The 21,987-nt window shown below is 47.7% G+C and overlaps 1 protein-coding gene across 2 annotated transcripts; it reads right to left on the bottom strand.

Annotated features, from left to right (window-relative positions):
* Positions 1-9,478: 9,478 nt before the first annotated feature.
* PCDH8 (protocadherin 8) lies at positions 9,479-13,549 on the bottom strand. Of its 2 annotated transcripts, none has more exons than XM_037141257.2 (3): positions 11,181-13,549; positions 10,441-10,648; positions 9,479-9,888 (listed from the first exon to the last, which is right to left on the bottom strand). In XM_037141257.2, the coding sequence occupies exons 1-3, from the start codon at positions 13,512-13,514 to the stop codon at positions 9,515-9,517; spliced, it is 2,916 nt and encodes a 971-aa protein (XP_036997152.2). In that variant the 5' UTR covers positions 13,515-13,549; the 3' UTR covers positions 9,479-9,514. The 2 variants fall into 2 exon arrangements, with proteins under 2 accessions (XP_036997152.2, XP_036997150.2); XM_037141255.2 differs by having other exon boundaries at positions 10,890-13,549.
* Positions 13,550-21,987: the final 8,438 nt, after the last annotated feature.

Here is a 21,987-nt window from a genome sequence, read left to right on the forward strand (position 1 = left end):
ATAAGGTCCTCCAAGATAAAAAAAGAGATCATGTGTATTCAGAGGGTTATGGTCATACGTACTGGGTGTGAACATCATTAAACCAGTATTCATAAAGAGGTCTTGGGGATAGCTCATATTGAACTCTGAGCCCTCATAGACCCTGGGCTACTCTCAAGCCCATTGTAGCATAAGTACTGCCTGGATTGTCATCCTACATGCCTTTCATAAGTGCTAGCTGTGAATGATGTTGCTGATTCAGAGGTGGTTCCTGGAGGAGAGATAGGCTGCTAGAGGCATTATCCATATATCCAAGACCCTCATAGGCTCCTCTCTGACCAGGAAATCCATACGTTCATATATTTAGGTCTGTAATTATGGTCACGACTGCTACGTTGGTCTTTAACTTGCCCAGAGCAGTGTTCAGTTGAAGATAAGAAGTGCAGATGAGGGCAGGTGGCACAGTGACCATACCGTGTGATAAAGACCTATGGGAGCCTTGGCTGTGCTAATAGAGTGGTCCTTCAAACCTGTATTTTTTCATTGTTGAAAACTATAAAAATAACAAACACTCAAGAGCCCCACCAACCAGAATGACAAAAGTTATTTCGATGGTATAGTTATGAACTGATTGTGCAGTGCCAAGGCCCATCCAGTCCTCCTTGTCTGGCTGGTTGTATGAGCGATGTCCACACGGTCAAGCAAATTGGCAGTTTGTGCCCACAGTCAGGAGGAAGAAACAGCAAACGACCCAGTCTTGCTCTTCTTTTCCCTCTACATCTCTACTACTACAGTAAGTCAGATTGATAATTTTTTTAGCTGCATCTGAAACTAATGCCTTCAGCCTAGGAATTTCTGTTATATCACTCAGTTCATGGTAAGAGCAATGGGCTTCTCTGATTAGTGAAACTGAACATCAGAAATGAATCATAGCACCTTTGTATTCTAGAACATGGGTCTGGGATGAATGAATGCAGAGGTCGGCCAAAACACAGCCCCGGTGACCCAATTCTTAAATGGTTTTAAATGAACTTAAGTCTCAAGACTTATGCTGAATAAATATCCCCATTCAATAAGCTTTAGAGAGGAATGAGGTGGTAGGATTAGGAAAAGAAAGGTCATGGAAAACACCTGCTTCTAATAATCTTTTGCTCTCAGTTTCCCTTTCTGTAAGATGGGACCACTTATCATTATCTGCTCTCAGAGGGCTGTTACTGTGAGCAGTTTATTTTAGAAAGTGCTTTGGAAAATACCTTACAACAAATCAAAGGCAATTTTTACAGGGACAAGAGTTGGGCTTTATACCATAAAAGAAGAAAATAATAAACCTACTCTATGAGATCAGCTAAGCATCCAACCAGGAAAGCAGGAGTTATGATGGCTCTTCTCAGAAAACTGGGAGGAATTGAGGTGCTCTTACAAGCCAACTGGAATAAAAGCTAGAGTGCTAAACTTTCTATCATTTGATAATCAGGTAGAGCAGGACAAGTCCTAAGAATACCAGCAGGGTGGAACAAAGAGCATGCCAAAATTTTTCATAAAGTTATCAACTAATAGGCTTGGGAAGGAAGTTAAAGGTTGCCTGGTTCAACTCCTAGCTGAGACCTCCTTGCTCAAACTGGTCCTCCCATGAGACAAGGGAACAGCCTTTTCTATCAGCTGATGGTCTTGCCTTTGCTTGACAGTTCCCAGTGAGAGGGAATTACCACTTCTTGAGGTAGCCTATCTCAGTTGTGAGTATCTTGCCTCATTATAGATGGTTTATTAAATCTCCTGCAGGAAACATTACTTCATTGAGTCAACCTCATTTCCTAATCCTCCCTGTCTGGATATATCCTAGTTGGTTCATATTCCTCAGAAGGCATACCTCTCGGAGCTGGGCATAGCACTACAGAGGGAGCTAACCCTCTGTGAGCAGCACGGAGCAGCAGACTTCTCCATGCCCCCTTTGGCATTCTCCTGAACCTCTTACTTGGGTTCTATGGTAGCAGAGTGAGGAAAGGAGGGGAGGATGGAAGGAGGGAGTATGGTGCTGATAATGCCTTGGTAGATGAGACAGGGCCCTGCCTTTTATTTGTAACCTTCACACTCACTTTTTACTACTCTGGGATTTTATGTCTGCTCTTTGTGTTTGTGATAAGCACAGAGTTAAACTTTCTGGAGACACTGCTGGAAGATTATATTCTACAGCTTAAATACTTCTGGGTAAAATCTGACAGAATCACAGCAGGTCAGAAGATACATTTTGGCTCAACACTGCATATTCCTCATCATGCAGGGGTTCTCAAAGAGTGGTCCTCGGACCTGAAGCATTAGCATCATTTGGGAACTTGTGAAAAATGCAGATATAGGAACTTACCCCAAATGTATTGTTTCAGAAACTTCTGGGCTGCAGCCCAGCACTCCATGTTTTAACAAGCCTTCCAGGTGATTCTGATTTAAGAGCCACAGCTAGAGTGAATGCTGTTGGTGCCCTACCCGCAGGTACCCATGGGGCCAGTGCATGCCTTTCTAGCTACTGTGAGTCTTGGCTGCTGAAGGCTCATGATGGCTCCCTTCTCAAGAGAACTGCCCTCAACTTAACATCAGGGCTCATGCAGTGTAACTCCTTCCTCTTTCCAGAGGCCAGTGACTGATGTGGGGGGAACAAAAGGCTGCTCCCTTGTCTCAAGAGAGGACCAGTTTGAGCTCCAGAGCACAGATGGGACAGTTTGAAACTAAGACCACCATCTTGTTGAGCTTTCATTCCCTGCCCTCTCCTGCTGGCCTCTCTCCCCTTCTCAGAGTACTTTCTTAATAAGTGATTTTCAGAAAAATCCCCATCTTGGGATGTACTTCTCAGTAACTTCAGACAACCACTCAAAGTTAATCAGGGAACTGAAGGATTTATAAAGATACTTATAGATACTTAAAGATTTATAAAGAGTCCCACATAGGTACATAAAAATATCTAGAGAATTACGAAGAATGTGATTTTTACTAGTTTTCATACATAGTCCTAGCCTGAGAGTTGTCCCATCACACGCATGGGGAGGAACACCAGGACAAAGGGGTGACATTGCATTTCTTTTGCACAGGATGCTGACCCAGTCCTTAGCATTCCTGCAGCACAGCGGCATCTTCATTAGTCCATTCTCAGACCTCCAGTGAGGTTGATGATTGAGGGCTTTTTGACAGATAAGCAGAATGAATCACAACGAGGTTAGGTGAGAGCTGAAAGTCACTAGCTGAATAAATTAAGATTCCATTCCTACCCACTCACCTAGCACCTCCAGTACCTCAGCTCTTTCTTGGATGGTTTAGTGACGTTCATTAGAAGCAACCCTTCATTCCTCAACAGTGAGTTTCCTAGAATTGATATGAAGAAAATTTGGTAAACTACAAAAAGTCCTAATATGATGAGAGACTAATATCCAACAATTAGCATAGAAAACAATTTGATGGTTTTATCAACTTAATGATTTGTTGTGTTTAAAGAAGACAAGTGAAGATTTAATGATCGTATAGATTATTCAGGGCAATTATTTGGATTATTTGAATTATTTAGCTCCAGATACCAAACTGGACTAGGCCACATCAAACCTCTGCATATATGATTTCCAAAGACTTCTGTGAATATCTTCTGTGAATTGGGTCTAAAATGATGCTGCTGCATTGAAACTAGAAGATGATGAGGGTTTTACCTTCGATAGGTAAGGTGACTTGTTTCATGGTCATGGCTAGTGGTCTTCCAAGTACTCCTGGAGTCATTAGACTAGCTGGGGTGGATAAGGTGCTGAAATCTATTGGTCATATTTGATTTGAAGGCATATTTAGCACAGACCACCTGTGGGGAGGTATCTTGATTTGTAGATAGAGTCTCTTGGCTATGGTGTGTAACCATGACCTTCTGTACTTGGCTTGGTGAATCATTCTATTCAGCAAGTGCTTTTATTGAGTCCCTATTATGTACCATCCAGTTTGCCAAGGGCTAGGGATAGAGAGATGAAGGACACAAACAGTCTTTGATTTCATGGATCAGTGCAGGAGATGGATAAGTGGAGCAACAATTATCCTCAGTTTGGTAAATACTAAGGCAGCACACAGGAGGTGCACTCTGCTCTGTCTGGCTGGAGGATGGAAGAGGGGGTGAAATGACTCTTCAACAATTTTGAAGGACAAGAAGAAAGGGCCAGCTCTGGCTGGTATAGTTCAGTGGATTGAGCATGGACCGCGAACCAAAGGGTAGCTGGTTCAATTTCCAGTCAGGGCACATGCCTGGGTTGCAGGCCAAGTTCCCCAGTGGGGGCCATGTGAGAGGCAACCACACATTGATGTTTCTCTCCCTTTCTCCCTCCCTTCCTCTCTCTCTCTAAAAATAAATAAATAAAAGTTAAAAAAAGAATAAGAAAGGGCCAAAGAAGAGAATAGGTGGGGTAGAGAGAGAGAGAGAGAGAGAGAGAGAGAGAGAGAGAGGCAATAGAATGTCATTCCAGGCAGAAGGATAGGATAGAGAGGTAAAACACAAGTAGATCTTTCTGGCTGAAATGCCAAGTGTGTGTGTGTTGGTGAGGGAGTTGGGGAGAGGAAGGGCAGCAGCAGGACCAAGGAGGGAGGCAGAGGGTCTGGGATGTCATGGACAGCACAGCAGACTTTGTCTTAAAGACAGTGGGAAGTTATGAGGGTACTAATCAGAAGAGTGACAAAAAGATCAGATGTTTTGAAAAGGTCTTTATGGCATCAATGTTTGTGGATTGAATGGTGAGTCCAGGGAATGCCATAAGAGATTTCTGCTGGAATCCAGGATGGAAGCAATGAAAATTTGAATAAGGTGGTATCCTTATTCTGTATCAGACAGATATTGAATTTAATGCCAGTTCTGAGTGACCTGTGGCAAGTTACTTTACCTTTCCAAGTCTCAGTCACCCCATATGTAATATGATTTAATGAGTTCTTATCTGGTAAGGTTGTGAGAATTAATTATAAATGCTTGGTACAATGCCTGGAATACAATAATCACTAAAAAATGATACCCTTATTCTTATTCTTGTTCTTATACAGCCAGCCCGATTTGGATAGTCCCTTTAAAAACAGGCACTGAAACAAGAATGTAGGCGGCAGATCTCAGGAAGCACGGTGAGGAAAGTGAGACAGAGAAGGAGTGGGCATTGCTAAGTGGGTTGCTGCTATGGGCAACTGGGGCTCCAAGTCACTTGGGGCTCTCAGTGGATGGGAATTGTTCCTGCATGCAATGGGAAAATTGGAGTGTTTATACATTAACACTTATCCCTGATTGGCTGAAGGATGACTATGCAGGTCTTAAATCTCCAGTACTTCCAGACTGCCCTGTGCAGACTACCAGCTTCTATGGTTCCAACACTGACGGGACCACAAGTCTTCAGCAAGTCTCAAGCAACAGAGACAGATGCTTGAGTTGGAAGCTGTCATTGTGAGGCCAGAAGTATCCACTGCAGTTGAGGTGAACTCAGAGGTCAGCAGTGGGGATGTGGGCAGAGAACATCATATCTAATCACCCTCTGATGGAGGATATAATTGTCCTCCATCATATCAGAGGACAATTAAGCAATATGTTGGAAACAGACCTTGATAAGTACAAGTAAGAAATATGGTGAAGTTATAACATGTATTTTTGTATTTTGGGTTTGGTCTAAAAACTGCAGTCCCATTCACTGAGCTTAAGACAATTGTCAGAGGGGTAGTTTTTGGGGTAATAGTGTCAGAAGAGGCACGTGTCGAGTGAGGTATTTGTGATATTGCCAAGTGTCATACTGGGTTGGCAAGTGAAATTTCTCTAATTCTGTATTATGCAGGCTTCACTTTGTCATGTTGAGATTCCTTAAATAAGTTTTGTAGGGGCCAATCCTGTACTCTGATTACAAGTGAATACTTTTTCCCCTGCTACAAAAGCATGTTTAATCTGGTGCTTTAAGTGATGGCTTTTAAACCTTCCTGTTGTCTCTTTCTACCTGCTGTTCACTTATTAGATGACTTTGAACCTGTGGGTGAATTCACTTGTGGGTGAATTCCCTTTTAGATGATTTCCCTCTGAAGAAAGGGAATAATAAATTCTCTCTTGAGTTATTGTATAGCTGTTGAAAACTAAACAGCATTTTCAAAGCTATTCTGAGTTGTTGCAAAGCACAGTGCCCCATTGAGCATTGAATTACTTTGCTTCAGTTGGCTTTCAAAATTTACAGCATTCCAATTATCCTATTGTTACTGAATTCAGTACTAAAGTGAATATGCTTGTTTACTAAAATGGAATTTTTAGATGATAAAAGCTTATATTTGGCAAGTGAGATAAGCCAGATATTTAGCTAATTATGCCATGAAATTTATCCTGGTTTTCTATATATTTTATATATGTATTTTTTCTCCATGTGGGTATATATTTGTATTTGGAGACATGCATCTGTTTTTGCTCTATCTTAGAATGCATTTTTCAATAGATGTTGAAACCACTTACATTTTAATTTTTTGAAGTGGTTTCTTAGATAGATATTTTATTATAGGAAGCAAAGAACACCCGAGTCAATGAGGCCAGACATAAAAATGTGAAAAGGTAAAGTCTGGCTTTAGCTTTCTCTTTCAAGGTGACCTCTTGCTTTCCCAAGGGTTTTCCCAGGTCCCTGTGCTTACAGCCAAGGTGTCCAAGGGTTGTTGGTCTCTGTCTCCAGAGGTATTGGCGGTACCATCACAATTGTCTAAGGCTGGTGAGTGTGCCTGTGTGCTTTACTTTAGACATACTTGTTTGTAAATTGTTGACTATACATGAGTGAAAGTGGAAAAAGTGAAGAGATTAAACCAGTGTCAGAACAAGGCCAGACATCTTGAGTCTGTTTCTTTTTCCCTAGGGGGCAGGGCTACACTAACAGTTATAGTACAGACTGGCTCCGAAGGAACGTAAGGAAAGGGGAAGATAGAATGTAGTGGGTTTTACTATAGGCCAGGCATTGTCCTAGGTATGCTGCATATATATTATATCATTTAATTTAATAAAACATGTGTTTTCTAAAAATGTGTTTGAGAATAAACATTTTTGGAGGAAAGCAGGAAGCCTTTTTTATACAGTCCCCGGTTCTCTGAGGGTTCCTGCTGCTGACCCCCAGAAGAGTCCCACCCCCTTTTATTTTTAAAAAATAATTTTAAGGACTGAATCATGTTTGATATTTTTTTAATTCCGAGCAAAAATAAGGTCTTTAATAGTCATATGTGTAAGGGAAAATACTGACAAAGAAGTTGTAGAGGTTTTGTAAGGCAAATTTTTGGAATAATGAAATAGTTTGCACAGTATGAAATAAAATAATGACAGTGACATTATTTTACTTTTGAAGGACAAAAGCAAGCAAACACCTTCCTTCAAAGACTGGGTGTTTTTTGACTGTAGTGTGGAATTATTTCTTCTTCTTTTTTTATAAATATGACCTTTTAAAATTTAATTGTTGTTCAAGTAGTTTTCTGTCTTTTACTTCATCTGGATTATTTATTCTTCTGCTCCGCATTCTTGGGATTGCTCAAGAATAAAGCTTTAGCTATTAGAATAGGAGGTCTACTCTCCTGGCACCTGGTTATCATGCTGTTGGAACTGTCATAATCTGGCCACATCCAATGTTTTCTTTCAGAATGTGAGTTCTGGGCAGTATCAGCTTGTCAGGCACAGGTTCAGCTCAGTTGCCTGTAGAAACCACAGAACTTTGCACAGGCCGTGGGTGGAGAAGCACTTGTGTGTGCCCACCCTGCTGTTCAGCTTGGAGACACCACTGGTTTCAGTTATGGCTTCAACAGGCAGCTTTGAGCACTTCTTTATTCATTACAGTGCCTCACACTCTATAATTGGTAATAAAGGAACATAGGCACTTCATAAGTGTAAAGGGCTAAACAATAATCAGGCAGTAAAGGCAATGCATTGGGACTTTTCCACCTAAACACTTTGTTTCTTTCAAGTAAACCCCCCCCAAGCAAAGAACTTTTGTTGCTTCATTTTTTTTTACTTTTTTATTGTTAACACTATTATGATGTTCTCTTTTCCCCCTCATTTTATTTTCTTGCCTTCAATAATACGTTTGATTTTCATCCTGGCCACTTACTAGTTGTGTGAATTGGGGCATTTTACCTAACCTCACTGTGCCCCATTTTTTAAAAATCTGTGAAATGGAGATAATGATAGCTCTCATCTCAAGGAGATAGATTGAGGACTAAATGAGATAATTCATGCAGAGTGCTTTTGTAAGGAGCTTCACTCACGTAAAAGCTTGTTCAGTAAATGTTAGCACTTATTATCATTTTAATTTTAAATGAAATGAATGCATAGAGTATAAGGCATAGGTCTTAAAAACTTTCCATTATGTCCATTTTCAAACACAAACATACAAATAGATTGGTATAATTACCCTCTCCCAGCACACATACCTATACTAGCACTGACAGTAATAAATATTCACCAATCTTATTTTATATAACAAATTTTGAAAGCAAATTCCAAGCACCATATCATTTCACTTATAAATTTGAGGGTCTTTTTTGATATTAACATTCCTAATATGCTAAGAACTCCTTGTGACTATGTCCTCTTAATCCTGAACCCTAGCTCCTAGGAATTACTATGGTTAGTAAAATCTCAACCAATGTTTGTTTAATTAGTGAAGAACAGCCCTAACAGGTTTCCTTGACTTTGTGGTGTATGCTACATAAATATCTGTTGAGTGAATAAGCAAGGGCAGGAATTCATAGAGTTTCTAATGTTTATGGAGATGCACATGTTTTTCAAAATCAACACATATTTTTAATACTTTGATGAGGCTTTCTGATACTTGAATCCCACAAATTCAGTATTTCTGTGAACATTAATGGTCAAATAACTAGCCCTTCTAAGGTTTAATTCTGATATTCAAACTACTTGTGAATGTCTGACTGTAGTAGGCAACTTCATGAAAAGAAATGAGCAGATTCTTCAAACACAAGACCAATCCTTTATTACTGTGCTTGTAAGTGGCATGGTTCATAGAAAACCAAATGCAATTAAATAACATTGAACTTCAAATCTACCACAGACTCAAAATATACAAGTTATACTTGGCAAGGCAAAACTTCTCAAACACTAGGTTGTTTTAGGTAAAAGATAAATTTACACTAAGTAATTCCAACATGTTTTGTTTTTTGTCTTACAGACATTTCCTTTGGCAATAACTTCCACTTTAGCTTTTATTTTATAAAAATATAACAAAATTTCATTATATACAAACATTACATTACACAATGTACAGGTTAAAAACACTAAGAAAATGGCAAGCTGCAAGTGAAATTAAAGTCGATAGCATGATAAGAAAAATTAAATACAGCACACATTTCATAAAAATTACATTAACTACATTTTTGTTCGCAAATACCAAACAGTACCAATGTGATTGGAAATAGCTTCCAACGACTTCATTTTAAGGCACATCTTGCATATTTACATATACAACACTGAAACCCGTCAGTAACTTAGGGGCTTCTTAGAGTGACCTGCGTATGTGTGTAGACATGCAGCGGGGGGTTACACATTTTCATTGGCTTCCTTCTTTGGGGAGAGGTACCTGCCAGGAGGGGACTGATAGAGGGGTACCCCGATCTCCTGCAAGTCTGGGAGCCTCCCTGGACGAGGAGGGGAGAGCAGAGTGACTGTCCTGTCATAGTCTCTGTGCAGCACTTTCTCATAGACGCTCTGCAGCCCCACCGTCTTTGGCAGCTGGGCCTGGTAGTAATTGTCTCTGCGCAGAGGATCTCGCGGCAGCGATGTGCTCTTACAGAAGGTTGACATCTGGGCTGGTGGGTGAGTTGAGGGATGTGTGTTGGGTGCTCCACATGACGGGCTCCAGCAGCGGTCAGAGTGGCCCAGAATCTTACACTCAGCCGTGCACGCCCACAGTCCTAACATAAAAGAGAAAAAAAGACAGCACAATTATTACTGAGATTGGTACGCCTCCATTTTCAGAACGTCAGAAAGGGTCATGGTGGCTGAAAAGGAAAACCTGTAGGAAGATGAACGCCAGTGACTCAAAATTTGAAAGGAATATTGTTTCCTGTAAAGCCACCTAACTCCAAGTTGGCATAGCTTCTTTTGCTGGAAAGAAAAAAAAAGAAAGGAAAGAAAGGAAGGAAAGGAAGGAAGGAAGGAAGGAAGGAAGGAAGGAAGGAAGGAAGGAAGGAAGGAAGGAAGGAAGGAATAAACAGAAAAAGCATTGTTTTCTAGCCTTGCCCCTGCCTACCAGTATGCAGCTGTGCTTAATTCAAGTGGTGGAGCTGCTCCAACCTCTTGTTTTAAAATTCACTGGGTGAGACCTGCTGGATTCATAACTCCAGTACTGAAAAAAGTGGGGAAGAGGAAGTGGGATTGGGAATGGAGATTGAGAAGAGGGGTAAAGTGGCCAAAAGGGAGGGAGAGGAGGAACGTTGAACTTGGCAGGAAAGAAGAGTCCTCACCACTCTGCATGTGGTTGATGAGATCCTTTTTCAGAGCATCCCCGCTGATGTCGGAGTCGCTGTCGTTGAAATCACTGTCCCCTTTGCCACTATCTTTGCCGCTGAACTTCTCCGCTTCTCGGCCCGAGATGGTGTTGAAAGAGTGTCCTTTCCAGACCGCCACAGGGGGCGCCGGCTCCTTTCCGAAGCCAGGAGAGGCACCATAGGGCTGCAGCAGGGAATGGGGGGAAGCGCAGGACCGGGGGACGGGGGGGGGGGCGGCGAGGGGGGGGTGAGCGGGTGGGGGTGAGGGTTGGACAAGAAACAAAACAAAACGAAACAAAACAAAAAGAAAACAAGTGCGAGAAGTTAGGTTTCTATTGCTCACGCCCACCCAGACCCTTCCAGTCTCTTCCCCCAGTCTGTCCGCGGAGCAGGATAAGGGGCACCCAGCGGAAGGAAGGCCTCACCTCGGCGTGAGCGCCGCGGAGCCGCTGCTGCCCCTCGAAGTGACAGGAGCTTTCCCCTGTGGCGCTGCCGCCCTCGGAGCCCGGCACTTCGGCCGCCGCGACCGCGGGCGGGGGCGCGTCGGCCGCGGGGCTGCCAAAAGGCGCTTTGCCGCTGCCAGGAAAGGTGAGCACGTCGAACATGTTGGGCCTGGGCCCGGCTCCCCGGGCGGCCTCCTCCGGGGAACCAGGAGCCGAGGCACCGCCGCCCGCCGCCCCGGGCCGCTCTTCCCGGCGGGGCCCCCCTTTGCGCACCTCCTTCTTGCGGCGATTGCAGGTGGTGGCGATGGCGATGATGGCGGCCAGCAGCAGTGTGCAGCTCCCAGCCAGCACGATTATGACGATCAGCGGCGTATCCCATTGCAGCGCCGGCCCTGACTCCGCGAGCCTCGAGCCCGGAGGACCGGAGCGCTCCGGACTCCCGGCACTGGCGGGCGCCACCTGCCCAAGCCCGTCTCCTGCTGTCACCACGAAACTGACTGTGGCAGTGGTGGAAAGCGGGGGACTGCCGCCGTCGGATACGACTAGCAGCGCCCGAAACACTCGGCCCGGCGGCTCGTGGGAGAGATCGTCAGCGAGCACGATCTCCCCCGTGCGGCGGTCGATGGCGAAGGATTCTCGCGGCTCCTGCTGTACGAGGTCGAATGCCAGCTCCCCGTTAGCACCTTCATCTGCGTCCCGGGCCTGCACGTGAGCCACGGCTGTGTCCCTTGCAGTGCGTTCGGGAACTGCCACTTCCAGGGAGCCGTTGGCTGGCGCCGGGTGCACCAGGACCGGCGCATGGTCGTTCTGGTCCAGTACCCGCACTTGCACCAGTGCGCTGCTGGAGAGCTGAGGGGAGCCACCATCGCTCGCGTGGATGCGCACGTCGAGCTGGCGCAGGGTCTCATAGTCGAAGCTGCGCAGAGCATAGATGGCTCCGGTAGCCGGGTCCACTGAGACATAGGTGGACACAGCACCCCCAGCGCGGCCCACCTCGGCCTCCAGCAGACGGTAGGTGACCTGACCGTTACGGCCCAGGTCCGGGTCCCTGGCGGCCACTGTGGCCAAGTAGGCGCCAGGCGGGTTGTTTTCGCGCACCGACACCTCGTAGACCCTCTGCGTGAACAGAGGCGCGTTGTCGTTCTCGTCACCCACGCGCACCGTGTAGGGCCTCACGGTACGTAGTGGGGGCGAGCCGCGGTCCTCGGCTACCAGAGTGAGGTTGTACTCGGCGATGCGCTCGCGGTCCAAGGATGCCGCCGTCACCACCAGGTAGCTGCCCGCGTAGGCAGGCTGCAGCCGGAAGTGCTCGTGCCCGTAGAGGGCGCAGCGCACCTGCCCATTGGGGCCTGAGTCCCTGTCCGAGGTGCTGACCAGCGCCACCAGGCTCTCGCGCGCCGCCCCCTCTGGCACCAGGGAGATGGCTCCCGCCTCTGGCGTCTCGGACCCGGTGGAGGAGGTCGTGTCCGCCCCTCCGAAAGCTGCGGCGGCGGCGGCGAAGGGCGAGGCGGCAGGCGCGCCTGGAGCCGCCAGTGGGGTGATGGCGATGTCCGGTGCGTTGTCATTGACGTCTCGGATGCGCACGATGACCTTGCAGGTGGCGGCGCGAGGCCCCGGGCCACGGTCCTGCGCCCGCACGTCCAGCTCGTATGTGTCCTGGCGCTCGTAGTCCACGGGTCCAGCGAGGGTGAGTCGTCCCGAGCGGGGGTCGAGGCGGAAGAGCCGGCGTGCCTCTGGTGGGGTGCGGGCGCCAAAGGAGAACACCACGTCGCCGTTGGGACCCTCGTCGGGGTCCGCCGCGTCCAGGTCGAGTAGCAGCGAGCCCACGGGTGCGTCCTCTGCCAGCTCCACCTCTGCCACGGCGCCCTGCGGGAAGGCCGGGCTGTGGTCGTTGGCGTCCAGCACGCGCACGCTGAGGGCGGCCGTAGAGGAGCGCGGCGGGCGGCCTCCGTCCTGGGCCACCAGCTCCAGGCTGTACGTGGCCTGGCTCTCGCGGTCCAGCTCCTGCAGTAGCACCAGGTCGGCACACTGGGCACCGTCCGCGCGTGTCTGCAGTTCAACGCGAAAGGGGCTGTGAGGCTCTGCCAGGCGAACGCTCTGCAGCCCGTTGGCGCCCACGTCCTCGTCTACCGGCACCTCCAGGGGGATTCGAGTGCCCACGGCCGCGCCCTCGGACACCTCTACAGGGATCTGGGCCCGGGGGAAGCGCGGCGCGTGGTCGTTGACGTCCCTCACCTCCACCTCCACGTGCACAAGCCGGAACTGCTCCTGTGAGAAGCTGACCACGTCGAAGGCCAGCACGCACTGTGGGGCCGGGCCGCAGAGCCGCTCGCGGTCCAGGCCCGCGTCCCCGACGGTCAGCTGCCCGTCGCCCTCTCGCACCCGTAGCAGGGAGCTGTTGAATTGCTTCATCAGGCGGAAGCTTGTGTCTCCAGACACTTTCATATGCAGGTCCTCAGCCAGGGTCCCGATGACCGTGCCGGGGGCGTCCTCCTCGAAGGTGCTGTATCGCACTGTCTTGCTCTGAGCCACTGAGAGCACCCAGCAGAGGCTGAAGAGCTGCAAGGGTAAAAGGCACGGACTATCCCCGCGCCTTACTGGACTCATGCTGCCAGCCCCAAGTGCTATTCCAAAAGGTTGAAGAAAAGATTCCTTTCTGGTTTGCAGGTCCGGACTCGAGTCCCAGGAGCCTCGGGAGCACGCTCTTCGCGAGCTCCGTGCGGGAGAAGTCTGGCTGGCTGCAGCTCCTCCGCTCCTGCGGGCTTTGAGGACGCGGGCGGACCCGCCCTCACTCGGCACCTTTTCCTCCCTCTTCCCGGCTGGTGCTGCGCGGTCGCGCGCCGCCTCCGCTTTTTGAGCAGCCGATATGCAAATAACCCGAGCCAAGCAGCCAATGGCGATCTTCTCCTCCCGCCACTGCCACGCCCGCCTCTGACAATCCCTTTAATGTGGAAAGGCTTCGTGTGGAAAACGAAAGGAAAATTAGGGAATCTTTCCTTTGTTTCACTCCGTTTGCTTTTCCTTTTCTGCGTGTAGAGGAGTTGGCGCAGGTTTCATTTATTGTGGCTCTCGGTACCAGCTGCTTGATCTAAGAGTAAACACGCTGGGATTTCGCCAGGGAGGCTCGGGACCCCCCACCCAGTCCCTGCGTTGTGCACCTCGGAGGCCTCCCAGCGCTCGCAGCCCCCTCCAAAGACTTCCTCTGTGAGGTTATGCTCGCCTTCCTCCCCAGGTTCCCACGGCGCCCTGAATAGCCTCTCGATTCCAAAAGAAGGGAAATCTGATTTTATTCAAATTTGTGTATGCAATTGTGTTTTTCTCGCGTGAGCCCCGGTGATCAGAGTTGCCCTTTCCCTTTCAGAAAAGAGCCTGGCGATGTGTTAGTATGCATGTCACTGTCCAAATGGCTTTCTTAAGCCTTGGGCGCTGACAGGGAAGGAAAAAAGTTCCAAATAGGATTTAGCATAAGCTTGAGGAGATTTGGAAAGGTTTCAAAGATCAGACTGTATCAAAGGCTTATGAAGCCCTCGTTAGCAGTGGAAATAGAATGGTGTGGCAGGCGATCCCACTGGAGGCCCCAATGTCTGTATTATTTCACTGTGACAAGCTAAGGGAAGAGAACGTTAAACAGTTTCCACAGTGGAGTTGGACTAACTTGAATATAATGAGCAAACGCCACATGTATCCATTATGTTCCTCTATTCATTCCCAATCACTGCCATAACTCTCTGGCTAAACGGTGATGGACGCTGAATTCCACACAATACCCGACTCGTATTAAAGTGCATTTAGAGAACTTTCCCTCCTGATGCCTTGTTCCGCCTATTTAGAGGATTTTCTTTCTGTTTTAATAGGGCCGCTCTGGGAAGCAACACTCATCCTTCTCCAGAAGAACAAAATCACAGTATGACCTTGAAACCTGGCACGAACCTGGGGGAACTTAACCATCTGCCTAAGAAAGTGTTGAGCTTCAGCATTGCCAAGCTCTGGGCTGGGTGTGTTCCGGGTCTGGTCAGCCATGGTGCTGACCCCACAGGGATCCCCCTCCAGTATCTCTGAAGATTAGGGAGATGGGGCTTTGAACAGGACCAAGAGGAATTCTTACTGATTCTTGTTGAAGAGCTTTATTGGGCAAGCTATGAAAATGTACTCGAAAGAGGAAAGGTAACAACAAAAGTCACATACTAGAACATTAAAAAAAAAGACGTTTGATTTGGTAATCAAACTACATTCAGTAAGCATTCTTCTATCTTAATTTCAGTCCTGCTCTCAGCAACCTATCTCTCAAACCCGAGGGAATGTGTCCTGTCCCCACTCTCCCCCGGCCAAAGACACAGTATTCTTCCTAGAATAAGGAGACAGAGCAGAGAGCTGGGTGGGTCGTGGGGGTGGCAGAGAACGAAGGAGGCGCTTGCGTGGGAGCAGACAAATGTAGTCCCCGCCATGAATAAATAAAAGCTTTTAGGAGATTGGGGGAGGCGGTGGATAATTGGAAGCTTCCTCTGAGCGGTCACGCCTCTCGGTTCCCTTCCCCACCTTCTCCGCCTCGCAGCCGTAGGAATACTAAACGAGGAGTCCAGGCAACTGCAGCCGCGCAGGGCCACTGAAAGGGCGATTTCTTCTAGAGGATCCCGATTTTCAGCATCTCTTCCACTTTTCCCCCCTCTCCTAATGCCATTCAATGGCAAGCTCCGTCTCTGCTCGCACCCAAGAGATATTTCTCGGAGGGTTCTGAGCAGCCCAAAGAACTTTCTGTCTTCTTTTTGGACCCCACAACTTTTCCACCTGGCCTGGGGCCTGCTGGTGACCCTTGGCGCCCCCAGGGTCCGGCCTTTCCTCCTGACCCGCATTTTCGTGTCTTTCCGGAGCGGAAGGGATTCAGAACTCGGCAGTCGGGCAGCGGCTTCCCCAGTGCAGCCCCGGGGGTCAGGCCTGCGCTGCACGCTGCTGCTGAGCCGAGAACACCGAGAGGAGGGGAAGGAGGGAGAGGGCAGTGGGACCGGAGTCACCGAGAAAGGGTTTCTACATGCTGTTCCCATGACTAGACACTTGCCAAGAGCCTGACCACAGTGGCTGCGAGCGGCACCCCACACCTGAGCCCCTTGCGCCTCCACGCCTCTCAGTCCCGGGCTGGAGCGCAGGGAGCTCAGCGGCTCGCTGCTTATTATTATTTTTTTTCCCTTGGCGGGAGAATCGGAACTACCTAACATTTTTACTCAAAACACTTCCATGTCATCTTTCACATTCTCAAGACAAATGAACTAGGTATGTGTTGAGGGAGGGGTGTGGGAAGGCCAGCAGCGGGTCCAAAGCCTTTAACCCTCCGCCAACGCCTCGGCGACTCGGAAGTGGCCACGGCGGCGGTGGCGCCCGCCACGCGGGGCGCGGGGCGCGGGGCGCGGGGCGGGGGTCTGGGGCCCGGGGCGGGGGTCTGGGGCGGGAGCGCGGAGCGGGGCTGAAACCTTTCCCGGCCGGCGCAGAGGTGCGAAGGCCCGAGAGCCGAGCGAGCGCCGGCCCCCGCTGCCTGCAGCCTCCAGATTCCGAAAACACGACTTGAAACGGCGCAGCGGCGCCGGCAGCCACTGCCTGGGGAGGCTCGGAGTCCCGGGAGGTGAGGGCGAAGGGGAGGGGGCTTCGGAGGGCAGCCCGCCCTCCCCCAGGCGGTCCGGCCCCACAAAAGCCGCGCAGATCGACTTGTTATCATACCAAAGGCCTCCACTGGCTCAAAGGGGCCCCTTTCTCTTGGTGTCGGCAACTTCGCCGGCTACTGTCTCGAAATCCTGAGAACAAACACAGCGCCACAATGGCCGGCGTTTTCTCGGAATGCAAATGTTCCGGGCTCCGCAAAGCTGGGTTTCTGTTACCGAGCCTAATGCCCGCATTGTGAAACTCGCGTGCAGACCCCGAGGTTGACACGGGCGTCACGTGACGGATTAGGGCTCCCGGAGAGTTTTCAAGGCGGTGACAATGCGGGTGAGGGTGGGGGGCTCGGCCTGATCTGGTGTCTCCCACAGTTTAGCGGGCAAGAAAATCAGGGTACATTCTCACACGTAATAGGATTATCTTTTCCATTTCAAGTTCTATACAGCATGTAATTTATTTTTAATTAGGATTATATCTGCCAGGAAAAGGAACTAGACTTCACTGGAAAGTGTAATTCTTAAGGACGAATGGGAGAGAGGGTTTTTTTTTTTTTTAACCTTTTAACTTAAAAAGGGAAAAGTTCTGGCCCCATCGGTGTTTCTCCCACAGGTTCACTCCATCGTGTAAACAGCCCAGAGAAGCTGGCAGCAAGTGCTCCACCAAGTAGAGAACAGAAGCATCTTTTCTGGGCCACCCAATTCATTCTTGTAGAATGACAGTAGACAGTAGAAATCTCTTAGAATTCCTAAATCGTGGGGTTTTACTCTCTAGAAATGTAACCAAGCTCTTTCTACATTCCAAAACACTTTATATATTCTTTAAAAATGCATTCCGCTGTTATTTGGCTGTCAATATTGGCATAATGACTTTTAAACTTTAGCATCAAGCCACAGAGCAACCATCTTGCTCTAACTCAAACTCAGCAGCTAGACAATGAAACAATTTGGGGTGAAGGTAACTTATGTTGAATCATTAATTTTGGATCGGTGCTAGTACTAGATCTGGATTGGCCCCAGGTCTTGGGCCACTCATCCTTTTGTCTGTTCTATGTGTCAGAATGCCCTGGCATATCTACTTTCCCTGATAAGAAACACAGCTATTGACCGCACACTCTGGGATTATCCTGCTTGAGTTCAAATGTGAACATTGCCACGGATTTGCTGTGTGACACTGGGCGAGTTGCCTGTCCTCTACCTCCCTGAGTTCTCTCATTTGTGAAATGGGAACAATAACAGTGCTTGTAAGTTTGTCTTGAGCAACTATGTCAGATGCAGTTGTATCAAGTGTTTAGGAAGCCACGAACACATTAGTTATTTTCTTTTGAAGCACAAGGAAGAAACATCAGAGGCCATACAATCAAAACATTTTATTTTATAGGTGAGGAAGGGGTTTGTTCAGAAAGAAGGAAAAAACACATTTCTCTACTGCTTCTTTGCTGTAGTTACAGCTGCCCCTCTGATTTCTTTTTAATGTTTTCCCACCTTTGGGAAATACTAATAGATACAGTGGTAGGTGTGGAGATCCCAAAGGTAGGAGGAGAAAATGGTCATGTGAGGGTGCAGTAAATTTCATGCCCTCATGTCATATAAAAATTTTTTGCTATCTTACTCTCTGGTTAAGATCAGATGGTGACAAAAAGGAGTTTTCAGTGGACTTTTTTAAAATTGCTTATTTCCACAAAAGCTATGTATCATAATTGAAGACACAGATTCAAATATTTAGTGGACAGCAACCCTTCATGTAGGGAGAAACTCTTACTCTCAGGAAGAGCCTAAGGGGGGCATGATTTCTATCCACAATGTGGTATTGTAACAGGGGGGTGTGGCCAGATTGCTGGGCAGTGGGGAACTCCCACCCAGCCTGAGAGGCTGCACTGTGCAGAGAAGGGAGGAGTCAGAGGAACCCCCAAGGTGGCAGGTTGAAATCACAACGGAAACTGCATGAAGGGCAAGTAACTAACGTGACATATGACACAGCTTGCACAGAGTTTGTGCAGGCTGGAAAGGTCAGTACACAAGTGTATTGTGAAGGTGTACATGGTGACGCCCCACCCCCAGCAGAGACGCTGTGCCCCTGAGCATGGCTAGAAACCCTCCTATCTGCTTCCGGATCATGGGTCATGGCAGTAGAAGGTGGGGCAGAGACACCGTGCAGGTTGACACTCGCGGTGGACATCAGCCTGAATTGGCTGGGTATTTGGACACTCCCACGAGGTATAGAAATTTGGGGGAAAAATTAAAATGGAGGGCATGGAAAGACTCGGTCCTTTTTCCTTCCTTCTCCCCGCACCTAGGTGGGGGGACTGGCTGTTTGTGGACATGTCAGACACTGACCCTGCTCACAGCTCTTGCTTGCCCTGCCTGCATAGGCAGGAGCATGCTTGTGTGGGATGCACACCTCGTCAGTGGCAGCCTGTGGGTTGCTGTGGCCCCACAATGCACAGCCCATGGTTTCTGGACCACTCCCATTCTCTCACTCTGAGAGCAGCACCAGACATGCTGGCCAGGAAGGTTCAATGGCCTCAGGGGCACCAGCAGCCTTGAATGCTAGGGCCCCATACATGGAGCCCCTCACAGGACTGGCTGCAGTGATCTGGCAGTGTGCCCCTGGGAGAGGGAGGAAGCTACAGCAGAACGATGAAGATGCTGGCCCCACAAGTGTGCCCTAGAGAGACAGGGAGCCTGGACCTGGAGAGAGGGAGACCCGTTTGCACAGCAGCCTTGGACTCCAAAGTGCAGATAAGAATAGAGGGGTGGGGGTCTGCAGGCTGGGATTTGGATTTCAGTCTTTTGGGGAACAAAGGGATTTCTATGTTTTATGGAAGAGAATGGCTCGGAACAGGGGAGCCCCAGCTCCCACAAACTGGGCAACCTATTAATAAAAACCTTTTTCCTTCCCCACCAATTATTGTGTTATGTTCTTGTACGGTGGCAGGCAGCTGAATCCCACTTTTTTTGTAGCAGTACCCTGGAATAAAAAATGTCATTAGGGAAAAGCCAAGGAAATCTGAATAAAGGATTAATTTTAAATAATAACAGTGTATTGATATTGTTCATTAATTGTAACAAATGTACCATAGTAGTGTAAGATATTAATAATAGGGGAAATTGGGTGTGGAGTTTATGGGAACTCTCTATATCTTCACAATTTTTCTGTAAATCTAAACTGTTCTAAAACATAAATTTTATTTAAAAAAAAACAACAAACAAAAGACACATAGACCCTGCCTGCCAGCCCGGAGACAGAGGCTATGGAAGAGGGAGGAGAGAGCAATCTGTGTGAAAAGTGTTGTGATGAAGGCCCACTCTGCTGCTGACCATGGGCGGCTGTCCAGAGTCCTTGGGAGAGCGGAGTACTGGAACACGTGTCACACGGCCCCAAGAACAATAGTTTGGGTGTGCACTGCATGCTTGTATTAACCCACAGGAGAGGGGTCCTTGTTTGCTGGGGAGTGGTGGTAATCAGGAGAAGCATCTTGCAGGAGGTGACTTTGAGCTGAGGTTTGAAGGATGAGTAGAACTTAGCTAGGGATATGAGGGGAGAGGAAGGGTGCAGATGAACAGGGCATGCCATGATGAAGGAATGGCAAACTCAGTGACACGAAGGACTGAGAGCTGGAATGTAGGGTGTTATGAAGGGTGGGTAGAGGTACTGGGGTGGATAAAGCTAGAGTGAGCAGGTAGGTGCTTTAGACACCCATGTGAAGAAGTTCTAGTTTTATCCTTAAAGCAATGTGAAGCTATGAAGGATGCTACCCCTGAAATCAATAGCTTATTAGGGCAGTGATTTCCAACCTTTTTCATCTCATGGCACACATAAACTGATTATTACAATTCTGAAGCACACCAAAAATTTATTTTTTGCCAATCTGACAAAAATAGGTATAATTTTAATTCATTCACACTGGATGGCTATTGTGTTGGCTGTCATCATTTTTTAATTTGACAATCTAAGGGAAAAGAGATCAGTGCCCCTAACTATATATTCAGGTATTATATGTTTTAAAATTTTTTGTGGCAAACCTTTTGAAAATCATTGCACTAGGGTAAAGGGATGGTGAAAGATGAGCAACTAAGGGAAGTGAAGCAAAAGGACTGAACTGGTGCACTGACCTTCGGGAAGGAGGGGAAGGGCAATTCTCAAAAGACTGATCAGGAAAGAGTGACTGGCTAGTTAGTGGTCCAGCCAAACACCAAGAGGCTCACGGCAGAGAGGCATGCATTGAGATGGCACTTGCCATCTGTGGGTTCAGTCAGAGGACTGTTTCCAGTTGTCAGTTCTGCTTTCCCTTTTAGCTAGAGGGTGCTGAAGCCACCGGTGTGGGAAGAGCTCGTAGGTGATGCTTGCACCGGTCCTCTGGAGACTCCAGTTCCTCCTGGTAACCTTCTCTTGAATATCTGCTTCCAAGGATGATGTAGGTGGACAGGAGTGGGAGGCAGGTTTTTTTTTTTCCTCAGAAAGGTGTGCTTCTCTGGGCTCAGTCAAAAGCAAGTCTGGAATTCCTCAGGGTTGAGGATCTGTCCAAGACAATGGTGGTGGGGCAGGAGCCTGTGTTTCACAGCTGGCAGTGGCCTGGGGGTGTGGACAGAGAGCCAGCATTCACTTTATCACTTGAGCACTCAGTGTCAGGGGACGAATTTCCCTGGAGGACTTTGGTTGGAAACTGTGGGATATTACATATGGTCTGGGCTTCTAGGACCTTGTTTATGGTTCATGGGCAATTTGAGGCAGAATTAGGTTAGATTGGAGTTCATGGTGAAAAAAAGAGGGTTTAATGAGGAATAAAAGAATCACAAATCTCTGTTCTAACCTTGTGCAGGAATTCTGAAGCTAAATAAACTGAGTGGATTAACTACTTTTAAAGCTCAAAACATGTTGCTGTAATTTCTGCATTTGGTTGTTAATAAACCCCACATGATTCAAAAGAAATTAAAGAAGGAAGCTAGAACCTTTTAAAGGCAGAATTTTAACCATTGACTAGTCTTTTTTTGTTCTTCCCTCAATGTCATTGCTCTGTAAGCGAAGACTTCTGACTCAGTCCTTCCTTTGCAACTGGTGGCTTGAAATTGCCTGCTTCAAGTGGGTCACAATCCATTTTTGAAATGGAAATGCAATGCACAGTAGCCTCATCCTCAGAGCCCTGGGGCCTGGGCCCAGCCAGTGCATGACGGAGCCTGGTGTTATAAATTTCTCCATAGATCTGAGAACAGTTTTAGACCATTGATCTCATGTCACCTAGAATCGAGATGGAGTGACAGCTGATAAACTGCATGGTGACAGGCTGCGGCCTTGGGGAAAAAAAAGACCTAGATGTGGGATAGGAAAAAAAATGAGCTGATGGATTAGATATTGGTCTCCCAATTCCCCTCGCCCTGGATTTTTTTCTGAATATTTTAGAAGCATTTATTTTTAGGTAATTTTATAATTGTATTTTTGT

This window comes from Artibeus jamaicensis, unplaced genomic scaffold, assembly GCF_021234435.1.
Source record: "Artibeus jamaicensis isolate MK-2021 breed Jamaican fruit bat unplaced genomic scaffold, CSHL_Jam_final contig_415, whole genome shotgun sequence".
NCBI classification, from domain to species: domain Eukaryota; kingdom Metazoa; phylum Chordata; class Mammalia; order Chiroptera; family Phyllostomidae; genus Artibeus; species Artibeus jamaicensis.

Excerpts from the sequence above, each read along its gene's own strand:
- PCDH8 (XM_037141255.2), bottom strand. The coding sequence starts at position 13,514 with ATGAGTCCAGTAAGGCGCGGGGATAGTCCGTGCCTTTTACCCTTGCAG. Across the intron at positions 10,649-10,889 it reads TCCGCGGCGCTCACGCCGAG|CCCTATGGTGCCTCTCCTGG; the intron begins GTGAGGCCTTCC and ends TCCCTGCTGCAG. Across the intron at positions 9,889-10,440 it reads CATCAACCACATGCAGAGTG|GACTGTGGGCGTGCACGGCT; the intron begins GTGAGGACTCTT and ends CTTTTATGTTAG.